The sequence below is a fragment of the Pantherophis guttatus genome, chromosome 5, assembly GCF_059756535.1.
Source record: "Pantherophis guttatus breed Tessera chromosome 5, ASM5975653v1, whole genome shotgun sequence".
Taxonomy (NCBI): Eukaryota; Metazoa; Chordata; class Lepidosauria; order Squamata; family Colubridae; genus Pantherophis; species Pantherophis guttatus.
Window position 1 is genome coordinate 33,261,493 of NC_142067.1, and position 26,005 is coordinate 33,287,497.

At 36.0% G+C, this 26,005-nt stretch overlaps 1 protein-coding gene across 5 annotated transcripts in view; it reads right to left on the reverse strand.

The window, feature by feature from the left end:
• ABI3BP (ABI family member 3 binding protein) overlaps positions 1 to 25,791 on the reverse strand; it is a 155,156-nt gene extending 129,365 nt beyond the window's left edge. For all 5 annotated transcript variants that reach the window (XM_087894852.1, XM_087894851.1, XM_087894850.1 and 2 more), the window contains exon 1: positions 25,571 to 25,791. In XM_087894852.1, coding sequence (XP_087750978.1) covers positions 25,571 to 25,649 — 79 coding nt within the window. In that variant the 5' untranslated portion in view covers positions 25,650 to 25,791. The remainder of the gene's footprint in view (positions 1 to 25,570) is intronic.
• Positions 25,792 to 26,005: the final 214 nt, after the last annotated feature.

Consider the following 26,005-nt stretch of genomic DNA (forward strand, 5'->3'; position numbering starts at 1 on the left):
TTGTTAGCTGTTGAGATATTCATCAATCTGACACATCACACTGTCCAGAGACATTGTTGTAATTTACAGTAACCTTACCCAAACAGATGTAAACATCCATAAACTATACTGTCATGTACACCACAGGTCGTAGAAATCTAAATGCTAATACCAAGTAGTAGGCAGTAAATTATTCTTCTGAATGATATTCTTGTCATGAAATAGGTGTAGTTTAATCCAGGTGTAGTTAAATGTTACTATGTTATCCCAAAACACTAAAAGATAATATTGAGCTCACTGAAGATTTGGATTCAAACAAAAATGTATTCCTAAATTCAGCACTTTGCAATGCATTCTCTTGTTTAAGCACAACATCAACTTTATGAATATATGCTGTCATTTAAAAGAACAATGGGACTACTATATGCACTGATAAATATGCTAAGGAAATTCAATATTGGTTAATCCCTAGAGTCAAGAGATCTTAGTTTCCCTTTTTTAGTTTTTGGAACACATGAAATATCTTTTGATGTAGAAGTTAGAGTGAGGCCATACCACATATGGCTTTGGTTGTGGTTTATTTTTTTTATTATTTTTTTATTTTTCAGTTTTTACTTTGCTGAGTTTCTACAAAATTATTCCAGATCTTTGACTTGTCATGGGTCATGCAAAACTTAAAATACCAAAAAACCGACATTGTTTAAGTCAGTCAATAGAATGAAATGATGTGCTGAAGTAACAATTCTGGAATGTACCACTATATATAATTAGGGACAGATAAAAGAAAACAAAAGTAATTTTGAAGTAGTATATAAGGGTTTTTTTCATAAACAAGAAATAAAGATAAATATTTTGTTGAGTTCTGAGAGAGTTTGCTTGGAAAATGGATGTTCACATCCTATGTTTATGTGTTTTTGCTTCCCATAATCAATATAGATCTTCTTGTTACATTTTTTATGACAACTGAACTGTACAAATAGCTTTAAATGCTTTTGTATCTTTCTATCCTTTAAAGTTTCTTGGTAATGGATATCTCTACATATGTCGCACTGAATGAAACATGAGTTATTTTCTGAAAAGTGAAGGCCACTATATTTGGACCAACCACTATTTCCAGGTTGATTTCAGAGGCAGAAGTCCAACTCATGAGTCATTGTAGCCAGATCATTTTGCTCCAGTAAAGGCTGGAACTTAGCCATCAACCAGAGCCGCGATGGCACAGTGGTTAGAATACCCACTACAATACTGCAAGCTACTTGCCGGCTGCCTGCAATTTGACAGATCAAATCTCATCAGACTCAAAGCTGACTCAGTATTTCATTCTTCCGAGGTGGGTAAAATGAGGACCCAGATTGTTGGAGACAATACGCTGACTCTATAAACTGCTTAGAGAACTCTGTAAAAGCACTGTGAAGTGATATATAAGTCTAAGAACTATTGCTGTCAACCTGAGCTGGACAAAGATACTTTTGGCTATGGCTACTACCAGCCCTTCCAACAGTGAATCTAAGACAAAACCTCAAGTCATAGTAATATTATCTCAAGAAAAGCAATTCTGTCTTGCTGAAATCAACTCTGTCCTATTTTATCCCATCCATACTTCGACAGCCTCTACACACTAGGAACAGATTTTGACAACATCCCTTGTTGGGCCCAAGATCATAATATAGAGCCAAATATCAGCATATTGATGATATTAAACCATAACATTGCTATGAATATATTAAATAGCAAGAGCAGAGAAGAATCAAACATTGTGAAAATAGTCACAATCATGACCTCCTCCATCATCATGGGTTAGAATTATGTCTTGAGATATCAGAGGAACCACTGGAAAATGGTTATTTCTTTCCATATCAGTGTCTAGCACTCCATAATACTATAGTCCAGTGATGGCTAACCTTTTTGCCGTCACGTGCCAAAAGTGGGGGGAGTAGGGGGGTAATGAGCACACATGACCACACCCATAATTCAATGCCCCCCACACTCTCGTGCATCATGGCTTCAAAATCTAAGGGACTGGTTTGGCCAAAACTCAGCAGCACTTTTCCATGCAGCTGTTGACAAAAATAGGATTGGCAACATGATCACTAATGTCCGATGACGGATATGGCACATGAAGACGAAGAATGGAAAAACTCCGTCTACTCAACATTGTTACCAGCTTCAAAACGGGGAGGGGCGGGGAAGAAGGATGCAATCATATGATCAAAGCCCTACCTTTATACACATGTGTAATGCATGCAAGTGATAAATATTTAAAAGATAATTCTTGCTATTTTTACACCTACTGAGAATTCTAGATTTCAGATGCAAAACCAAAAGCTTCACTTATCTAATTACTTATAAGTTACAGATCACTTAATCATAATAATATGAATCTGTACAATTCCAGTATTTTGAAGTAATATAATTGGCTATTTTGTTTTTATATAGGAGTTATCATTTAGCTTCATTTTGGAAAAAAGATCTATGTGGTCACTTAAAGATGACACTGATTTGATGGCAGACAGTCAATTAATTGATTTTGTTGAATTCCAGTAAATTGCAGTAACATGATTTGCTAGGTTTCATTGCCTTTACACCTGCAACAAAATAATGGACTATCCACCAGAGAGGACTATTGTTGCCAAGTCAATGTTATGACACATGAGAAATCCAACCTTATTGAGTTCAGTGGCACATCTACATGGCTCAATGAAGCCAGATTCACTTCATTAAAAAGAAATTATTAGAGAAAGCTGTGTCTTTGTCATTTCCAGATCTAGCTGTGTTTCTCTTGCTATAAGAAAAGGCAGACCAACAAAACAAACATCTGCACTGTTTTTAAATTGTTCAGTCCATCTGTAGAATTCCCATGGTATCTGCTGAAATTAGCAAACTCAGATTCATTTTATACTTTTCTTTTACTTAGCACTTTTTATACTTTTTCTCAAAAAATCTCTATTGTATCATGGGGGATAAAGGAAATTGATACCATATGTCAAGCTAGTTAACAATAGATCTATTTAAATGACAGAATGAAGAATTCCTTCAGTACATGCATTCTGAGACACATGAGTACTTTCTCAGCAGATTCAAATATGAAAAATGCATGAGGAAATTAATAGAAAAAGTCCATTAATCTTACTTTGCCTAGGTAGTTGAAAAACGTATTACAACTTACTTTTGAGCTTGCCATTTTTATTATACATAGTTTTCTTATTTTACTAGGGAAGCAGCTGATTTGGGATAAAGATCCTATGACAATAAATATTCAAGGAGGAGGTGAGGAAGAAGAGGAGAAAGAAGAAGAGGAAAAAGAAGAAGAGGAAGAAAAAGTATTTCTGGAAAAAAATCATTCTCCAAGGTTCAGTACAAATGGATTAAAAACTAATATAAATATTGCATAATAAGGAAAGTTTATTGGTTGTATCTATTGTTTCAATAATGAGTGATAATATGATCAACAACTGAAGAAATGAGATGCCACAGTGTTAATCTGTAACTGGATATTATATTCAAAAATCACAGTTGCTGATTTAATACTGGATCAGTAGGAATTAAAATTATCTAAAAAACTCTGGTTCAAATCTGTTTCTTGAAAATTACAGTCCACTGTGAAAAGTGGTGTAGCTACACTAGAAAGAAAAGTTATTTGCAAAAAACCTCATTGTGGGAAGACAATCTTTTTGTTGTTGTTCAGTCACTAAGTCATGCCCAATTCTTCACAATTCCATGGATCATGGCACACCTCCACTGACCTCCACTGTCTCCCAGAGTTTTCTCAAATTCATGTTCATTGTGTTGATGACACTATCTAACCATCTCATCCTTTGCTGTCCCCGTCTCCTTTTGCCTTAAATCTTTCCCAACATCAGGATCTTTTTCATTGATTCCACTTTTCTCATTTTCTTATCATTGGGGGAAATATGCTGACTCTGTCAATATGCTGTAAAGCATACTGAAGTAGTATATAAGTAAATGCTATCGCTATTACTATTTGGAGTACAAAGTATTTGAGTTTCAGCTTTGGTATCTGTCTTTCCAAAGAGCTGTCAGGGTTGATTTTCTTTAGGATTGATTGACTGATCTTATCTCCTTGCAGTCCAGGAGACTCTTAAGAGTCTTCTCCAACACCATAATTCAAAAGCACCAATTTTTCGACATTGACCCTTCTGTATGATCCAACTCTCACAGCAGTACAAAAAGAAAATTAAGATGATCTTATGATCATAAAGAAAATTATACACAACTCTTGTTTAATTCTCTTTCCATACTGGCTTAGGCATGCACAGATTACTTTTGAACTTTGGTATGGCCCCATTGTCATCTCCAGTCCTACTCCCAAAAGTTAGATGTTCTTCTCTAGTAGCTATAATTCTCTGTTATTGACCGCCTGTAACATTTAATGCACGGATGTCAAACTCACAGCCCACAGGCTGGATGCTTCACATGCTGGTCACGCCCACATCCAATTTAGCGAAGAGGGAAAAAGTCACAATACATCACATGATGCTGCCATGACAACGCAAGTTTGACACCCTGATCTAATGCCTGAGAAAACTGCCTTACTAACAATGCAAGATTCTAATAGTAGGCCATGTATTATAAACAAATCTGATATAATTTAAAGAGGGGTGTAAAACTCAATGTCATTGAGGGCCGCATCAGGGTTGGTTTGACCTTGGGGGGATGGGGAAATGGCCAGCTCAACATCACTCATGTCGACACCTGTGGTGGCTCGAGCATTCTGCCAGCGAAAACAGGCTCCCGAGCTCCGTTTTTGCTAGCAGAGGCACCACGGGCCAGTCCTTCATGGTTTCCAGGTCAGCACCGCAGGCCAGATCTAAGCATCCTGTGGGCCAGATCCAGTTTGTGGCCTTGAGCTTTACACCCCTAATTTAGAGGAATGAATTTAGTTCATAATTTCAACTAAATTGAATTGCTTTACAAGCCTCTTTGAATTTCATTAAAAGATAAAACAATTTCTGGCACATTGCTAATTATTGCAATTTGTTCCATTTACTTATGAGAAAGTATGTGCTAGCACATTTTTTTAATACATGCTTTTAATGCTGGAAATTGTGACACTGGTATTATGTAACAAAGAAGAACAACATTATACACTGAGAGTCAAGTCATGTATTGTCTAGTGTGTGAAACGAATGCCACATGGCAAGGCACCATGCCAGAGATTGGTGTTTAATTTGAGAATGAGGCCACTATCAAGGAAAAATCTGGAATTATTTGAAGCACAATTTAAATGGGTTAAAAAATGGTATTTTTTAAAAAAATCTGTATTATTTTAAATGTATATCACAAATTATATCATATTGTAGGTGAGGCTGGCATTGTCTTTGTTCTGCCTTCTCTTCAGCCTCAGAATGCAAAGACAATGTCCCAAAATCTTAACTAACAGACCTACTGAATTCTAATCTGAATCTGTACATTGTGCTGGAAAACAAGTAGCTACCTAGATTATCATATCAGTCTATCTGAAATGACTCATACTATTGATAGCCTCAATCAATGGTGGGTTGCCCTGGTTTGCACCGGTTCTATAGAACCGGTAGTAAAACCAGCGGGAGGCTCCGCCCACCGACCCCGACGTCATCAAAACACTTCTGCGCATGTGCAGAAGAGCATGCGGCCCGGTAGTAATAGTAAAGGTAAGTAGAACCCACCCCTGGCCTCAATGATATAGTTACAATTTTGTGTTGGCATTTTACTTAAAGCACAGAATCTGTTTATTTCTTGGTTTATTGCGTAATGCTAATCAGTGACCATAATAAAGAAGTAACAGTATTATTGGGCTGAAAATGCACTGGCTCTTAGTCCTTCAGTTTTCCAGACATTTCTATTGGAAAACAACCCTGAAGGGAAGTTTGTGCTATAAATCTTTATTATGGTATGATTTAGATATTTAGATAGTTGTAGAGGCAAATACCTTGTTTAAGTAGAAAATGTTCTAATAACTGAGAATCATAAAATATTGTCTTCCTGGAGGTCTAGATTTAGAGCAGGCTTACATCAGAGTCATAAGGGGATGTGATAGCACAATGGCTTCATGATGCTGGAACTGCCAGCCAGAAATGGTCTGCACTCCAGCAATCTGAACCCGGTTCCATGAGTAAGCTCCCACCGCTTACTCTTTGGCTCCTGCCCACCCAGTAGTTCAAAAGCATGCAATAGTACAAGGAGATAAATGGGTATCACTTCAGTGGGAAAACCTAGCCGCATTCATATGTGCGGAGAGCAGAAGCCGGCATTGGATCTGGCCAGAGCAAGGCAAGGCAAGGTGAGGCAAGACTGGAGCAGGAGCCTGGAAGAGCCAGCAAACCAAGCATGGCTAGTCAGCTGGTGTAACCTAGTTTCCCCCCTGCAATGCACCAAGGATAGGCATGCAACTCCTGAACAGAATGAACTAGATTTGGATAACAGAAAATAGTGCGGGAATTTTTTGTTGTTAATTGCAGTCATGTCTGACCCATTATGATATGTACAATGTTCCTCCAAGCCTTCCTGTCCTCTACCATCCTCTGAAGTCCATTTAAGATCACGCCTACTGCTTCAGTAACTCCATCCAGCCAAGTCATTGTCTGTTGTCCCTTTCTTCTTTTACCCTCAGTCTTTCCCAGCATTAGGCTCTTCTCCAGTGACTCCTTCCTAACCATAAAATATGAAAGAATTTTATAAATCCATGGCATAGGACCCAGGTACCTTTGAGACCGACTTCTGCCACCAATAGCCTCCCACTGGCCAGTTCGCTCCCACAGAGAGGGTCTCTGTTATGTCGGCTGGCGACACCCAGGGGGAGAGCAGGGGGAGAGCATTCTCTGTGGGAGCCCCAGTCCTGTGGAATAAACTGCCCCCGGAAATACGTAAGATCCCCGACCTCCGGGTATTTCGCTGTGCACTGAAGACCCTGTTGTTCCACCAGGCCAGGCTATCAACATGATAATTTTAAATTGGGGTATTTTAAATTTCTGGGGTTTTAAATGGAGCCAAATTTATTTAATAATTTTAAATTTTAAATTGATGTTTGTCTTGTGTTTTTAAATAGGCTGTACACCACCCCGAGTCCTTCGGGAGAAGGGCGGTATAGAAATAAAATAATAATAATAATAATAATAATAATAATAATAATAATAATAATAATAATAATAATAATAATAATAATAATGTACTCATAAATGTACTCGTAAATGTACTCATTTTTGCTGCAAAGGAGATTGGAAGCTCCTTCCTTCCTTCCTTCCTTCCTTCCTTCCTTCCTTCCTTCCTGCCTTCCTTCCTTCCTTCCTTCTATATATATCTAAAGTATCTGATCTCAGATCATGTAGTATCCCCCCTCTCCACATTTATAATATTAAGATCAAGACAGTTTTATAATCATATGTTATGATATATTAAATTATGCTTGGTGATTGAATATGAATAAATCTTGATATGATAATTAAATCTGATAATTTAGCTTTTAGTCAATACGAAAAGAACAAGTAGCAAGATAAATTGTTATTTGGTGGTTGTCATTATTTCAAAGTTATCAAATCAAAACATGTTTTCTACCCTGAAAACTGTATAGTCTAACCATAAACAATAAGAAAGACAACTGAAAGAGAAAGAACAAAAATTTACCCTTGACGTTATTACAAGAGGCCACTAGAAAAGGGGTGGACAACTGTGGCCCTTTTACAACCTGTTGACTTCAACTCCCAGAATTCCTGAGACAGCCAAGCTGGCTCAGGAATTCTGGGAGTTGAAGTCCATAGGTCATAAAGAGGCCATATTTGCCCACCCCTGCACTAGAAGACAATTTTGACCAAGCAAGCAATAGTATGGCTAGTTCTAATTATCAAAAGCTGTTGAGAGAATAGAGCCTTTTTTCCCTCTCAACTTTTGTTGCCCACTTAAAGGGAAAGTTTTTGCTCTACAAATTTCAAGGACCATGCTCTCTTTCCACAAGACAACTCTTACAAATCTGCATATGCTAATATTTATTTTTTTAAGAACCTCATGAAAAGGCTATTCCCTCTTCATTATTTTTCATGTATGACATGTTGAGGTATTCGATGTGATATTAAAATATCACAAACTTTTTCACTTCCAGCTACTTTTACTACTTATGTGAACCACAATGAACTATGGTTTTCAGTGAACAGTATCATACCTTTCCAGATTTGATGAAAAATATACTGTATATAGAAGTATGGCACAATGGTATTTTGCCATTCAGGAAAAGGAGATATAAAACAGGCATAAATAGAGTTCTGTGGAAATACTGAGTCTAAAGCTGTATTCTTAACTTAAACATACCTTATTCTCTAAGGTCACCTATTTTTATTTTGGCCATATATCAATTTCTCTCTTGCCAACTTTCTTTCTGCTTCCTTTAAACAGCTGCATTTATTGTCACATTTCCATAACTGAACAACTTTTCTCAGTTGTTAGTGTGTGAACATTTCATATCATATTAATATAGCCAAAGATTAGTTCACAGGTATGTGCAGCTAGCCATAATGCCAAAAGAATGAAGTGTACATTGTGACTTCAGGGTGCAAACTTTGTCCATTCATGCTTGTGTCACAGTGTTGCATACAAACTTGCATAGGGATGGAGCATTGAAATGTTCTTATGCGCTTTTAATAACTTTTTTTTTTAAGCCTCCACTATAGATGCTCATGAATAACCTGAAATCACTCTTGGAATCCAACTCTAAAAAAGCAATCATTTCTGAGCATTTGATTAATCATAACTAGGTTACCTGAGGAACCTTCTCATCCCAATGAGATTGACCCATCCCACTTCTTCGGGCAGAAGAGGAATATTGTGGATGGTCAAAGAATTCCAACTGGTGGGGTTCAGAAGAAGGTCATTTTCCGCTGTGGGTCCCACCCTCTGCAGCATTGTCCCCTCAAGGTGAGATCTGCTCTTACCCTCTTGGCTTTGCATAAGAGCCTCAAAACTTGGCTCTGCCAATTAGCCTGGAGCACCAATAGATGCCATTCCACATTGGAGGTAGTTAGCGGACTAAAAAGAAAATCCTACCTCCAGCCCATGGTTTTTAACTAATTTTATTTTTGTTCATTTTAATATTTATTGTTAATATTTTTATGTCTGGTTTCATGATGTTGTAGCACAGGGGCCCCCCAAGGCTGTATCCCTCCCCACTTCTCTTTTCTCTGTATACCAATGACTGCATCTCTAACGATCCATCTGTTAAAATACTGAAGTTTGCAGATGACACAACAGTGATCAGTCTCATTTGAGACAATGATGAATCCGCATACAGACAGGAGGTTGAACAACTAGCCTCATGGTGTGACTGGAACAATCTGGAACTGAACACACTCAAAACCATAGAAATGGTGGTAGACTTTAGGAGAAACCCTTCCATACTTCCAACTCTTACAATACTAGATAACACAAATTTCTAGGTTCTACCATATCGCAAGATCTAAAATGGACAGTTAACATCAAAAATGTCATCAAAAAAGCACAACAAAGAATGTTCTTTCTGTGCCAACTCAGAAAGCTCAAACTGCCCAAGGAGCAGCTGATACAGTTCTACAGAGGAATTATTGAATCTGTCATCTGCACCTCTATAACTGTCTGGTTTGGTTCTGCAACCCAACAAGACAGACACAGACTTCAGAGGATAATTAGAACTGCAGAAAAAACAATTGCTACCAACTTGCCTTCCATTGAGGACCTGTATACTGCAAGAGTCAAAAAGAGGGCTGTGAAAATATTTACAGAAGCCTCACATCCTGGACATAAACTGTTTCAACTCCTACCCTCAAAACGACACTATAGAGCACCACACATCAGAACAACTAGACACAAGAACAGTTCTTTCCCGAACGCCATCACTCTGCTAAACAATTCCCTCAACACTGTCAAACTATTTACTAAATCTGCACTACTATTAATCTTCTCATCGTTCCCATCACCCATCTCCTTCCACTTATGACTGTATGACTGTAACTTTATTGCTTGTATCCTTATGATTTATATTGATATTGTTTCCTGATTGCTTATTTGTATCCTATGACTATCATTAAGTACCTTATTGTACCTTATGATTCTTGATGAACGTATCTTTTATTTTATGTACACTGAGAGCGTATGTACCAAGACAAATTCCTTGTGTGTCCAATCACACTTGGCCAATAAAAAATTCTGTTCTGTTCTATTCTATTCTATTCTATTCTATTCTATTCTATTCTATTCTATTCTATTCTATTCTATTCTATCCAAGGTCACTTGACAGTGAGATATGTGGCATATAAACAAACAAACAAACAAACAAACAAACAAACTATACTAGCTCAAATAAAGCTAAAATTATCAGAATTGCTATTTCAATATAATTTATTGTAAGAATAAGTTACTAGTGTTTATGTTTAAAATGAGACCAAATAAATTTTAAGTCATATTGTAAACAATTCAAAAAATAAAAATTCCTTTCTAAGAAGTATAATTTTTTCTTAATTATACCATTCTAAGAGATAAATTAATAGCTTTCTACTGAGACAGAATTTAAACTGCATTGAACAAAGCGAGATTAGTAAAATTGGAGTTAAAGACATTTGAGAGAATGGACTAAACCATGAAGAGTGAAATATAGCACCTGTTTTGCCTCAGTCCATAAAAGGAATAGCAAGCTGCCCTGAAGGCATTTGATGTCTGCAGAAGTCTAGCTCTTGAAAGTGAACATTTAATACTTCCATGTGTATATTTTTCCCCCTGTCATTGCTTGCTATCTGGTTTAACCAAGCAGTAACGGCTGCTTCTGCTATTCTTGATCATTCTCTTTGCCATGTGTAGATTCCACTCTTTTCCCTTCAGACAATAAGGTATCTTACAAAAAGATAAAATCAAAGCCTCCCAAAATAAGACTATCTTAATAAATCCATTTCGCTGTCATTATCTTCTGAAAAGCTGTTTGATATTGATTTTAAAAATTATAAAAAATAACTGCAGTAGTGTCAGAACTATATGCAGTATAGTACTAAAGCTGTACACGTGAGTCAGTTTGGTCTAGTGATTAAGACACCAGCTAAAAAATAGAAGAGAGTAAGTTCAAATCCTGCCTTAGCCATGAAAGCCAGATGGGTAACCTTGGGCCAGTCACTCTCTCTCAGTTCAATTTTCCTCACAGAATTGTTGTTGTGGGAAAAATAGGAGGAGGAAGGTATGTTGGATATGTTCTCTGTCTTGAATTATTTGTAAAAATAATAAAGGCAGATATAAACAAATAAAAATATACAAATGTAGTCAAATATACCTATCCCAGAGTTATGTTTCAGGATCCAGTCTTGGTCAGTCCCCAGGAGCAGAGGGTTAGTCTTTTGAGCTTTCAGACTTGTGTTTGGAGGATGGGCTCCAGGAGGAGTCAGAAAGCTTGGAAGTCTAAACCTCTGGTCCTGGTGACTGGCCCACATTGGATCTTGCAATAAAAATATACCTTCCAGTTGTAGGTTTGGTAAGATAGAGATCAATCTGCACTAAAAAGTCCTTGTAAGCAGTGGAAGAGGGAGGTGTGAATAAAGGGAAAGAAAGTGTAAGCAATGCACACAGTCAGGAAGCCTGGCTATAAAGATAGAAGCCCAGTCAGTCACTCTCATATTCTTGTGGTGTATGTAGCAGATCACTTAGTCTCTGAAGAGATCAGCCACAGCTGCCAGTGAAACATCAGAAAATCTGTGTTTCTCCACCTTAGCACCTTGAAGATGTGTGACTGGCTGGGGAATTGTAGGTGTTGAGTGCACACATCTTCTAGTTGTCAAGATTGAGAAACATTGCTCTAGACCATGATCACTATTGTTTACATATTTGGATTTGTTAAGATAATTTATTAAAAGGCACGATAGATTTCATTCTATTTTTAAATTTTCTATTGCAAAACAGTATTTAAACAGCATAAGATGTGATTATGGTGAAAATGAAACTGATGAAAGAAGATAATAAGAGAACAGATAATCTGTGATTACTTTAATTTTCTGGTTGGTTAAATAAGTTAATATAAAGTTCTGACTGGCTATAAGATATGAGACATTATCTAAAATGAGTTGGGAAAGTATAAGAAAGAGTTGAATTAGATTTGTTCCTCGTGGAACCCAGTTTTAACATAATAGTCTTATACTGTACTGTCAGATAATGACCATAATACACCACAGATAAATATCTTTAAGCTCATTCACTACAAACAGAAGGATTACATTTCCTTTAATAGCCCTGATGGTAAGGAAAATAATAGTCTGCTGTTCCATAGCATAAAACATCTGCAGTCTTCTAAAATCCAACTTGTTTAATCTTGTTTTCATAGATAGGATTTTTATTGTACTTATTCTGTAACATTTGGCAAGTTGAGTCATGTACATTTGTTGCATTCTGTTCCAAGTTTAATTCAGGTATCTGAGCTCTTTGTCCTCTTTGTCAGATAAAGCTTAGCTTGCCATCTGATCCACATTTCTAATCCCCTCGCAGAGAAACCATTTTAAATCAGAGGTATTAGTAATATTGCATTGTTGGAAAGTATTCAGTGAGATAACCTTGTAAGACAGCTGGAGGGTTAATAAGATATGAGACATTACCTAAAAATGTGGCACTTGTTTTTATTTTCTTATTATACTATTTAATACTTGTAATAACAGGATTGGTTTAGATTACATTTTGGCCTCATTATATTACATTTTGGCCTCACTAGTGCATTGTCCTTTTTGTCTGATTTAGAGAGTATTTTAAATGGAATGCAAATAAGCGTATATTCACATGTATCACTTAGCCCATCACCAGTGTGGGTTACCCACGTTTTCCAGAGTGCAAGAACAGGCGGCTTTTAGGCTATCATAAAGAAATGGCCTAAGAATAAGCAACCCAAACCATTTGCCTGAATAACAATTTAATTCAAATAGCAGTCTACTTTCTTAGTTTTGTGAACAAATGTGAATCTAACAGATTAGTAGTGACTTGATAAAACTGCACAGCATTTTTCAGAGCTTCATGGTTCTGTTATTTAAGAAAATAACAACTACAGGATTTCAAAAGTCACAATACCACAAAATGGGAAAACAACTAAAGATGTACACTTTTATTTAAAGCCAAATATATTGGGATGATAACACAAACTTAGCGTGAACCCTGATTTATACCCTGACAATATAGTGGCAAAGGGACCTTTGCAGTATTGAGTCATATGTCCTTGACTTTTGCCAGCAGGTTCCTGTAAACACTGTATTTAGAGAAAATAAGAGATCTAAAGGCTACTTCTATTTCAAGCTCACTCGGATGAAACTCAAATTGGAAACAGGGAAAGGCTGAGTTCCACTTTCTACCTTTCAGGTTAAAAGATCAACATTTTCCCTTCTGTAGTTGCTCAATTTCTAGAATATTTCTGCTGGCCTTAGAAACTTAAGCTCCGGGCACCTAATAATATTATATACCTTATATACTTAGTCTAATGCAGGGGTCTGCAACCTTAAACACTCAAAGAGCCATTTGGACCTGTTTCCCATAGAAAAGAAAACACCGGGAGCCACAAAACTCTTCCTGTGCCTGACTATTTCTTGAGCAGCCACAAAACTATCCTATGTAGTTGAATTAAACATTCTGTTTTCTTCTGAAACTTTTTTCTTCTCTTGGATTTATCCATGGTTGGCCTACCGGGGGGTGAAAGTTCAATAAATCATGTGCTGGCAAGTGTTGCACATTGGTGGTTGTGACACATATTTTGAGTGATGGAGCTGCAGCACAGGGGTGAAAGAGCCACATGCGGCTCCAGAGCTGCAGGTTGCTGACCCCTGGTCTTATGTTATCTGGCTGAGACATATGTCATACATACATATCTGTATCTCTGGATAGAAAAAATTGTAAAAATAATTCAAAAATTCTTCTAGAAAAGGACTGGGCAAGAGCCCGAAGTTAACAATTTAACAGAGACAAATATCATGGTGTGGCCATACTATTCTCATAGACACTGAGGGTGGGAGATTTAGACATCTATTTTTGCATTATGTTAAATATAAATTAGCCTTTATATGTTTCTAAAAGGTCTTTGAATATTAGTATTTATCTGTTTCTTACAATCTCAAAATTGTGGGAAAGAATGCTATCAAACTTTAGCAATTGAGATCAGATGATGCTCCAGCATAAAGGTCTTTGAGGCCTCATGAAGACCAGGGCCTCAAGTTGTTCATTTTCGTACTAAAAGAATGCTTTCCATTTATAACCCTGGTTTTATTCCACAGAAAGATAGGCTTTTCCCATTCAATAATAACTAGCAAAAATAACTTTTGGTACTAAATTACAGGAAACAGGAAGCAGTACACAATGATCATGTTATTTAATCTAGGTGGGAATGGTCACAATAAATCATTTGGAGTCACGCAGTCTTTAAATGTAATAATAATAATAATAATAATAAATAATGGATACAAATTAAAAATGAAGTCAGACAATTCCACCCTAGCATTTGCTTGGAAAACATCTAACAATGACCCATGTATTAGTAATTATGAAAGTTTTCATAAATAAGAAAAGATGTTGAATAAAATATTTAACTTTGTGTTAGGTTTTTGGCTTTTGAAAAGACAGAAGCGATAAGGAGGACTACAGATGAATTTAAGAAAATAAAAAGAAAAAATATTTCAAGAGAAAGAATTATTAGCCCTCAGGTATATTTTACTGGGAAAAATTGGTAAAGATGATGATGATGTTTAAGAAATTCAAGAAAGGCAAGGGTCTTTTCACTTGGGAGTAGAGAAGGATGCGTCAGGAAAAGCAAACATTATAGAAAAACAAACTCAAATTCAAGTGGGCAATTACAATCTCAGTTCTGAAGACATTGCCTAAGAATTAGAAATTCTAAAAAGAGTTGTCCTTCCCTCAAAATCCTCCAACAATATGGAATAAATAACAATGTCCAAAGGGCACATCTATGTTGTCTTCATGTGTGATGAACTAATATGTCTCTATGTGTGCAACTTCTTCTTATGGACTAATCATATATGTTACCTCTCTCTGAGTATTGTGTGCACATGTGACTGTTTCTCTGTTAGGGACTGGTGTTTCTATGCAAATATGGGTACATAAAGGCTTAATCAGCACAGGTGTACATATGTTGCCTCTAACTATGTGTGCTTTTATGCTCTTGTGTTGCATCTTTATCTTTGTCTACTGATAGTACTTGATTAACAATCACTTGTTCAGTGACCATTTGAAGTTTGACGCCACTGAACGAGTAGTACTTATGACTAGTTTTCAAAGCTCTGACTCTCCCAGTTACACACACGCACATACGGTCACATATTCACAATCTGAGCACAATCTGAGGACCCATTTTGTGCTTACAACAGTTGCAGGATCCCACAATCATACCATCTTCATTTGCGACCTGCCTTGCTGGTATTTCTGGTCTCCTGTCATGTGGTGTGTCTCAATATTTGTGTGAATATGTGCATGTAGCATATGCTCTGCATCACATGATTTGCAGGGAAATAAAAAGGGATTTGCAGTGGATCATTCAGAAACTACCACCCAATTGTTTCTCTTTTGTATACAATATACTGGAATAGTTTTGTTTCTGGAATTCTTTTCTCCAGAGCCCCAAGCCATTTGGATTTGTTCTGTCTTCTGCCAGTTTCTCCCACCATATAAAATTTAGTTTAATTCCGATCAGTTTTGGCAGAGATACCCTGCATGTGGAGAAACAGAATCCCAACTCCCTTAGATAATTTTAAGTAAAATTAATGTCTTTTATATAAAACTAGGTTATTAAAAGAGCTATTTCCATCATGCACCCAGTGTAAATACTTTGAAAAAGTGTGTTGGCTTTTGCTGATTTCTAAAGTATGTTTTTACAAAACATTTAGACAACCTTTACTTTTCAACACTATGAGCAATGTGAGTGATATTATGATTACATTGGAACTTCAAAAATTCTAGCTGTTCATAACTGGAAAATTCCATACTAGTAGAGGAGCAATTGCATGTCAGTACGGATTTTGCAGAAGGAAATACTAAATAAACATGTGCAGATACATTAAGAAAAAAAAAATATTTTGAAGAAAAGTCCTAGGAAACAGAGGCCTCTCTTGCTCAATCCTGTGTAAGGGAGCTCACTACTTCCTTTATTAATTGGTTTTTATTATTGAAGTACTCTCACTATTCCAAAGATTCTTTTTCAAAAGGCAACTGGACTTCCTTTGTTTTTTTCCTTGATAACTTTTTGTTTCTCATCCAAGAAGCTTCTTCAATGCTGACTGAATGAGAAGTGAAATGCCTTCAAGGAAAAAAAAACAAAGAAAATCCAGTTGCATTTTGAAAAAGCACTTTAGGACAACCATGACCTGGATGATGAAGAATTTTCATAGGAAATTGCTCTCAGAACACAACACAACACAATAGAATAGAATACATAAAATAACAGAGTTGGAAGGGACTTGGAGGTCTTCTAGTCCAATCCCCTGCTTAGGCAGGAAACTCTATACCATTTTAAACAAATTATTATCCAATCTCTTCTTAAAAACTTCCAGTATTGGAGCATTTACAACTTCTAGAGGCAAGCTGTTCTACTGATTAATTGTTCTGTCAGGAAATTTCTCCTTACTTTTAGGTTGCTTCTGTCCTTGAGAATTTCCACCTATTGCTTCTTGTCCTGCCCTCAGGTGCTTTGGAGAATAGCTTGTCTCCCTCTTCTTTGTTATGCCTCTGAAATATTAGGACACTGCTATCATGTTAACCCTAGTCCTTCTTTTCATCAGACTAGACATACCCAGTTCCAGCAACCATTCTTTATATGTTTTAGCCTCCAGTCCCCTAATCATCTTTGCACTCTTTCTAGAGTCTCAACATCTGTTTTACATTGTGGTGACCAAAGCTGGATGCAATATTCCAAGTGTGGCCTTACCAAGGCATTATAAAGTGGTATTTACACTTCTCGTGATCTTGATTCTATCCCTGTTTATGCAGCCTAGAACTGTGTTGGCTTTTACTATTCATTCAGTTCATTCCAAAATTGATCAGAATGGGACTAATTTTTTTTTAAATATAAACTTTATTAACAAATAAATAAAACACACACAAAACATATATAACAAAGCACAACAAAAAAAATACATTATACAATAAAACAGTTATATATATTCAATCATTTGAAGCGTCTGTTTCGTAGTGATGTATCCAATTACACAATTATACATATTCCCATAAATCTTAACTCACTGATTCCTTTTTACCTCTTTACCCTCTCCTCTCTTCTGCTCTCTAAGACTTCATTTTTGTTCTGTATATTACCTTCACTTTCTGAATTTCTCTCTAAATGTTTTACCACCCATAAGGGGGTGGTTACATGCACAGCTATACTTTTATTCTATCTGATTTCTAATTATATTTCTTCCGTAGCACCCCTATGCCAATGATACCATTTTTTTATATGGTGGAATCTTCCTTCCTACAACATCAATGCATTATTTGTGTTCTGCACTCTGTACAAAAATACCCCTTTACTTTTTTCTATGCAGCATACTGTATTTTCAGATATTTAAATATTAAGATATTCTTCCTCAGTCCACTGGAGTTCCTTCACCTTTTCTTTTTAGAGGACTTGATAATTCCTGAGCATCACTTATTATCTTCTTGATTTATCCTTTTGTAGTTCCAAGAACTGGATACATTACTCCAGGGTAGATGGTCTTATTAGAACAGAATCATATGAGACGATTACTTCCTAAAGATTAACTCTGACTAATGGCACATAATCAATCAATATAGAATATGACTGTACCAAGTGTGTTAAGTACAAATTTGATCTTCATCAGTTTCCACTTCTTTATCCAAATCATCCACATTTAGCTATATCATCAGTTTATGCTATATCATCAGTATTTCAATTAATTTTTGCTTTCTGGGAAAAAATCTATGTCTCCTTATTCATCCCATGACCCCACCAAGACCATAAGCATTTGCAGTTATTATTGACCTAGCAACTTCAACCTCTTAATTTTCAAACATTATTTTTTTATATTTCTTAATGTTTCCAATTGCCTGAGAACTCTATTTTTGTTACAGTGCAATTACTGTGACATTCCTTTCAATTAGTGAATTGTTATAAACATTCTAAAAAAATATTGATTTATGAACATAACTTCTTAGTTTGAAAAAAGTCATCTATTTTATTGTTTATCAAAAACAAATTTGAGAGAAAGTTACACCATGTCCTTATTAATGCTTCTTTCTTTACAATATCTGCATTTCTGATTGATTGATTTTATCATGATTAATTATCTATGTGGTAGCTAAAAATAAATGTAACTCTTTACAATCAAAATTAGTACTCTATCATGTCCGATGAACACTACATGGTAAATGTTACATCATAGATAAAGTGGAGTTCAGACTGTCATATCTAAAAAAGGGATCATTAGGTCATTTACTTTACCCTTGCATGCATGATTTCTTATTAAAGCATTCATTCCATACTCCAAACCATCCATCACATACATTAGCCTCTGTTAAAAAGCAAGCAAGCATATAAAAAACATCAGCACTCACAGGAACAATTCCAATAAACGTATGGAATTCAAACTCCAAGTGTAGATTAACTTTTTAAATTGCTGCTTTAACAAGTGTACTTGGGCAACTCGATTGAACTCAAAGCTAAGCAGACAAAACCAGTAGGAAATCTCAGAGAAATAATTTAGAATGGAGGGAATGAGGGAAGTGGAATGAAGGAAAACATCCTGGAAGAACGCAATACCAAATCAGTTCCATGAATCTATACCCAGAAGCTGAGCTTGAAGATCTGAATGCCTGTAGTGTCCAAGTTGTTAGTAAAATATATTTTTTAAATAGTCCATAGACAATATTTATATAAGAATAAGAATAAGAATAATTTTATTTCTATACCGCCCTTCTCCCAAAGGACTCAGGGCGGTGTACAGCCTATTAAAAACACAAGACAACATCAGTTAAAATAATTTAAAATTATTAAATGAATTCGGCTCAATTTAAAACCCCAGGAATTTAAAACCCAATTTAAAATTGTTATGTTGATAGCCCAGCCTGGTGGAACAACAGGGTCTTGAGTGCACAACAAAATACCCGGAGGTCGGAGATCTTACACACTTCCAGGGGCAGTTCATTCCACAGGGCTGGGGCTCCCACAGAGAAGGCCCTCCCCCTGGGTGTCGCCAGCCGACATAACTTGGCTGATGGCACCCTGAGTAGACCCTCTCTGTGGGAGCGAACTGGCCGGTGGGAGGCTATTGGTGGCAGAAGTGGGTCCCATGCCATGGAGTGTTTTAAAGGTGGTAACCAACACCTTGAATCGCACCCGGAAGACCACTGGGAGCCAGTGCAGCTCGCGCAGGAGGGGTGTTACATGGGCACAACAAGTTGCGCCCATAACCACCTGCGCGGCCGCATTCTGGACCAGCTGGAGTCTCCGAGTGCTCTTCAAGGGGAGCCCCATGTAGAGAGCATTACAATAGTCCAGTCAGGAGGTGACAAGGGCATGAGTGACTGTGCGCAAGGTGTCCCGATCCAGAAAGGGCTGCAACTGGCGGATCAGGTGAACCTGATAAAAGGCCCCCCTGGCCACGGCCATCATATGATCTTCTAAAGACAGCCGTGCGTCCAGGAGGACACCCAGATTGCGATCCCTCTCTGTGGGGCGGCAAGGATTCACCCCCAATAGTCAGCGATGGCACCTGCTGACTATATCGGGACACCGGAAGCCACAGCCACTCAGTCTTGGAAGGGTTGAGTCTGAGCCTGTTCCTCCCCATCCAGACCCGCACGGCCTCCAGGCAGCGAGACAGCACATCAAGGGCATCGTTGGGGTGGTCTGGGGTGCAGATGTACAGCTGAGTATCATCAGCATACAGACAACTGTTCTCATAGTTCACCTAATCCAGTGAAGATATTAAATAAATGTCTCCAGATTTCTGCAAATTATCGTGAATCCTTTTTGTTGTTGTTATTGTTATTGAATGGTTAAGGAAGTATAAACTGTTACCGTGTTTCCCTAAAATAAGACCCTGTCTTATATTTTTTTGAACCCTGAAATAAGCACTTGGCCTTATCGCCATGCGCTCAAAAGTCCGATTGGGTTTATTATCAGGGGATGTCTTATTTTGGGAGAAACAGGGTATTGACAATCACACAAACTACAAATGGACAGGAATACATACACCAAGTAAGCTTACTATTAGTTTTGTATATTTTAGAACCAATTGATACTGATATCCCCAATCTGTTTATAGATAAGTATCTATGAACACTTGGAAATGCTTTTTGCATAATTATCCATAACATCACATTGTACAAGCAACATAATTGACAGACTGCAGGAGCTCTTGTGGATTGTTCACTCTGCACATATATAGAAATTCATAAACACTTGCTAGCTTCACTCCATCAAGATTTTATGATACAGGCTATATACCCACAAAAGTAGATCAACAAAATTGATGTCTTTACAGAAGGGTGGAATCTTTGGCGGTTCCACAGCAACCGTCACTTTGGCGGTTGCTGTGAGAAAAGCATAGAGGTAAGTCAAATGCAGCAAGAGGAAAGGAAAAGGAAGGGGAGGGAATCCTATTCTGGCAAGTGAGGATCACTGCTGGAGGATCATGCTGTTTTTCTTTTTAGAAAAGCTCCACACTTATTGCAAATGAGAAAAATGCCCATTGCTAAAAAATAAATACTAAATAAATAAATGGGGGTGGGGGGCAGAAATTGTCTTAAGAGAAGTGACAAGGAAAGTTATTAGAAGAAATGAGTTGCTATTCCTTCATAAATCATAAAAAATAAAACTGGTTTATGGGTTATAGTCCTGTTCTGTTCTGTTCTGTTCTGTTGAGGGCCTTTCCTTGAATGAAACAGTTGGAATGCTGGAAGCCACCAACTTCCCTCAGAGATTTCTATGTTAATTCAATTTTTTTTTAGTGAAGATAGTGTTAAATTTCTGATGGAAAACATTCTTTTATGCCCAATTGCTTTAATAGAACCTAAGCAGCAGGTACCACCAATGTAAAGGCCTGTTGAGAAGATGTCTTTAACAAATAGCTGATTCCTATGTATTGAAGACACCTCTTGACACAGGAAGAAAAAAAATGTATGGCTGAGAACTTAAACAATTGGGACCTGGTATATATGAGCTGAAGTCTGATATTATTGGAAATTCTGAAGTCCTATTTCTGAAGAAATAGATTTGAGTCTATTTATTCACAATATTTTTTATACAGCAATGCCTTTTCTTTTCCCAATTTGATCACAATATGGATTCATTAATATATATATATATATATATTAATGAATTTATTAATTCATTTATTTATTAATTCATAATTTATTAATGAATAATATTAATATAATATTATTATATATTATATAGATATACCATATGGCTATTTCATTTAGTTAAATGCATAATTAAGGTAATTTATTTATTTTCTACTCACTACTGAAATTATTTTTGTTTATTTACTATACTGTTGTGGATTTATAATTTGTCTCACAACATTCAATTTTATACAGGTAGTCCTCAACTCACAACAATTCAGTTAATGACCGTTCAAAGTTACGACACTGAAAAGTGTGACCTATGACCGTTTTTTACACTTAGGACCCTATGGTAACATGACCAAAATTCAGATGCTTGGCAACTAATTGATATTTCTGATACTTGCAATGTCCTGGAGTCATGTGATCACCCTTTGCAACTCCTGACAAGCAAAGGCAATAGGGAAGCCAGATTCACTTAACAACCTTGTTACTAACATAAGGACTGCAGTCATTCACAAACAACTGTGGCAAGAAAGATCATAAAATGGAGAGAAATTCACTTATCAACTGTCTCGCAACAGAAATTTTGGGCTCAATTGTGGTCAGGACTCAAGAACTACTGTAAGTTGCATTTTTTGAAGAAAAATAAATTTATTCATATTTTAAGCTTAATTGTGTGTAATTTTGAGTATCTAATAAAATAAATCAATTAATAAATAATGTTCAATCCAGTATTTCATTTTACCTGCTGGTAGTACAATTTCATATAATATTGCATTGTATTTGATATACTAAGATGTCTTTTGGTATTCTTAGGGACTTATTGCCTAGGAGCATAAGAATCAATAAAACTTCTGAATTGCGGTTTTGCTAAACTTGAAAAACACTTAAAAATGCCAACAACTAAAAACATGGAATAGTAAATGCATACCACAAACATTACACAATGCAGCTCTGTTCCCATTTTAAATGTCTAACAGATATGTGCAACATCTAGCTACATTTACTTGTTCCCAGCCATTAATATTTCATGTGAAATGGAAATTAAAATAAATATTACTGACAGTATTGTTATCCCTTGTCTGCAGCTACGTGGGGACATCTATGTATACACTCCATTTCACATAACAGGCAGCTTAATTTTTAAATATCTGCAGCTATTGCAGGATGCTTCTGGCATTACTTTTCTGCCAATGTTTATCTGAAATACGTTTACATGTACAGCAATCATTTCTTACAATATTTGAAGGACTGAGGCTACTATGCTCAGAGTATAGAAACCTGTTTCCTTACTCTTCCTTGAATGTCCACATAACCAGTCAACATTGTGTAGTTACACAGGTACTCCAAAGAGTGTTTGGAAAGAAGCCTATAGCCTTAAAAAAAGGCCTGTTGACCTTTTTAAGAGTGTCATGTTTTTAAACAGCTAAAGAAAGATATAACATAGAAAGTAAATATCTGTAAGACATTTAAAATGGGAAGAGAGCTGCAAGCCACTTCTGAGTTTGACCTGAAATTCTAAAGCGCATACAGTTAAACAGAGTAGATTTTGTTTGATCTACTCATTTGGGCAATCATGCCACATTTAGCTCTGTTTTTATTTTTGGTATATTCAAATTAGTATTTCATATATATCTATTTAATTAGAGACCAGGATCTGGACAGGGTCTTGCTAGTTAAGAAACCATAAAATTTCAAAAGCAGAAATAGCAAGGTGTTTCAGATTCACTTATCTTTAAAGTAAGGGTATAAGAAACTGTATTTATATACTTACACTATAGATGCATCAAAAATCCTACCTGTGGCATTACAGGTAGTCCTCAACTTACAACCAGTTGTTTAGGGACTGTTCAAAATTCCAATAGACCTACAGTACCTGAAGGGTATTTATGGCCTGGATTCAAAGTTCTGACGTTGCCCATCATGGTCACAGACTGCACTTCAGGTGCTGAGCAACTAGGCTGCATTTGTGGCCATGTAGAGCATCTTGCAGTCACGTGGTCACATTTCATGATAGTTTTGCTGAAAACCTATATTTATTTCTGGGGTTTTTTTGGCAAAATTGCACTATAGCAAACTATTGGTTTGCTTAATGACTGCCACATTCATTTAATGACCACCACGTTCACTTAAAACTACCACAAGAAGGTCCTAAAGTTGGGTCAGTCATGTGATTAATCACTTTATGACCATCACAAGTTATGACCATGATGGGCAGCCTTACTTTTCTAGACACATTTGTTCTTCATGTGGCGATTTAATGTAAACATTCAGTCTCTTTTGACTTGTTCTAAAACTACCAAACCAAATTTTAGGTAACTCCTACAGAAAATAGTATTTCCCTACTAATGTTTTCAAGCTGAAATTTCTTTTGAGTGGAATATGATATGAAAGAACATTTGTTAAAAACAGCTTTTATACTAAATCCAAATAATTAACATCCAAACATCCTATTAGTTTTCTATAACTACATTTCTTTTGCTTGGTACAAAAACAGATTTTTTTTTCTGTTCTTGTACCAAGGAATTGTTCCTTTCCTTTCCTTTCCTTTCCTTTCCTTTCCTTTCCTTTCCTTTCCTTTCCTTTCCTTTCCTTTCCTTTCCTTTCCTTTCCTTCCCTTCCCTTTCCTTTCCTTTCCTTTCCTTTCCTTCCCTTCCCTTCCCTTCCCTTCCCTTCCCTTTTTTTGTACCAGAGAAAGAAAATCTACATTCATAACCTAATGCCAGGAATAAACTTCACTGAAATGGTTAAGTCTACCCAAAAATAACTTTGGCAGCTCTTAGCATTATGAACTGAATTCAAAGCACTGCTGTTAGCTGGAATGCTTGTATTATTTTATGAAGACTGTGAATAGAAGTGCTATACTGGAGAAAGTAAGTTCAGTGTATTCTTTATTTTTTTAATTTAATAATACAAAAATTCAAAGAAACAAATGTTATTAAATGTTCAAAATACCAAAAACATTTAAAATACCTAAAAATATTACAATGAAATGGATAAATCTTTGGAATATCTTCAGATTGACAATAGGTGCAGTATATTAGAAAGAGCCTCACACTACATTTGTACATATCTGGAAAACTAGAATAAGTAGATGTTTATTTCTTTACAAAATCAAGAATAATTGGAAAAATGAAAAATAATAATTAGTATTTTCAGCTTCCATTTAATTTGAGAAAACATCTGCCTTAATGAATTGGGGCATAAAATATAGACACAAAATAAAACATTCTGTCAGAATTCTGCACTCAGATACTTATGATTATTATCCCATAAAAGTGGATAAGGTAGATATATAGAATTATCCACATGTTCTAATGAAAGAACTATACTATTTAGCTCAGAAGGTAAGCATGTTACTATATTTCCTTTGATAAATACATTACAATATATATGCATTTTGATAAAGACTACATTTTGTGCAGGAAGGATATAAACGTTTCAAATTACAAATTAAAAAAACCACATTATTTTATGGGAAAAGGTCATTATTCGCCTGACATGAAATATGTCATACATGCATAATCTAGGAAAATCTTTTCTAATTTAACTTTCCACTGAATAGAAAATAAAATGCTACTTAAGGGATTTCTAGACACACTGGGCACATCTGCAAAGCATACACTCTATTAAAAAGCATTTCAGCAAAGTCAGTAACAGAATGTGAAGCATCACAGGGTTAAAAAATACCAATGTAGTGGGCAGTTTAATCTAGATTTATAAATATGATATTAATGTTACAGCACAGATCGTTTTCAGTAAGAAGTTTAAAATGTCAGACTAACATATACTGAAGAAAAATAAATTTAAAATTTTGCATAATTTCTTTCACATTACAAAAAATTGGGTCCACTGCATTTTATAGGGACACAAGCATAGATTTTAATAGATACTAAAGACAAGTAATTGAGGAAAACTAGTATTGATGATACACAGTAAATCAAATCAGTTTTAAAGTGTTTACAGTGAAGTTGAAAGAACTGAATCCTGTTTACACACATGTATCAGAGATCACATTACATACTACCATAAGAAGTAAATGTTTAAAAAATCAACAAAACTAGCTTTTCATCTGATTGCAGTGTTTCTTGTTTAGGTCAAGAAATTATAAAGTATGTTTTATCCTTTCCTTTGTTTATGCAAAGAATTTTAAATTACTCCATCTGTCTCTGTGTCTCTTTTATGTGTTTTTGCAATTTTTACTATTTCATTTCTCCTTCACTGCATTCTTAATCCTTTCATATTTTCTGAAAACAAGATTGTGTTATAAAGGCTAAGCATTTCTTCCCTACGAAGTATGAGAACCATATCTACTTGCCTTTTGGCAATTTCCCAGCATTTCCAAGGATTTGTGCAAAATGTCCACAGAAAAGGAGAAAGACCAATCTTGATATCATACTTCCAAACAAAAAAATCCACTGTTAAAGATGCTGAAGAGTGTCATGCAAGGTAATGCAGCTGCAATGAAGTGAACAGTTCTCTCTGTCACAGAGACAGCTAAACTTTGACAGTTTAGTTTACACTGTGGGAGGAGACAGGATGACATCATAGCAACTCTCTGGAAAGATAATTTAAATATAATGGTATTACCAATCTTTTGCTTGAAACACAGCACTTGGAGCTCTGATGTGAGATTCCTTGTATAAAATGCATAGAAGTTTAATTATTTGCATGACACTAAAAGTTTGCATAAATCCCAAGAACACGTAATTTGTGTGAACTGGAGTAGAAACAGTCTCTGAAACACATAAAA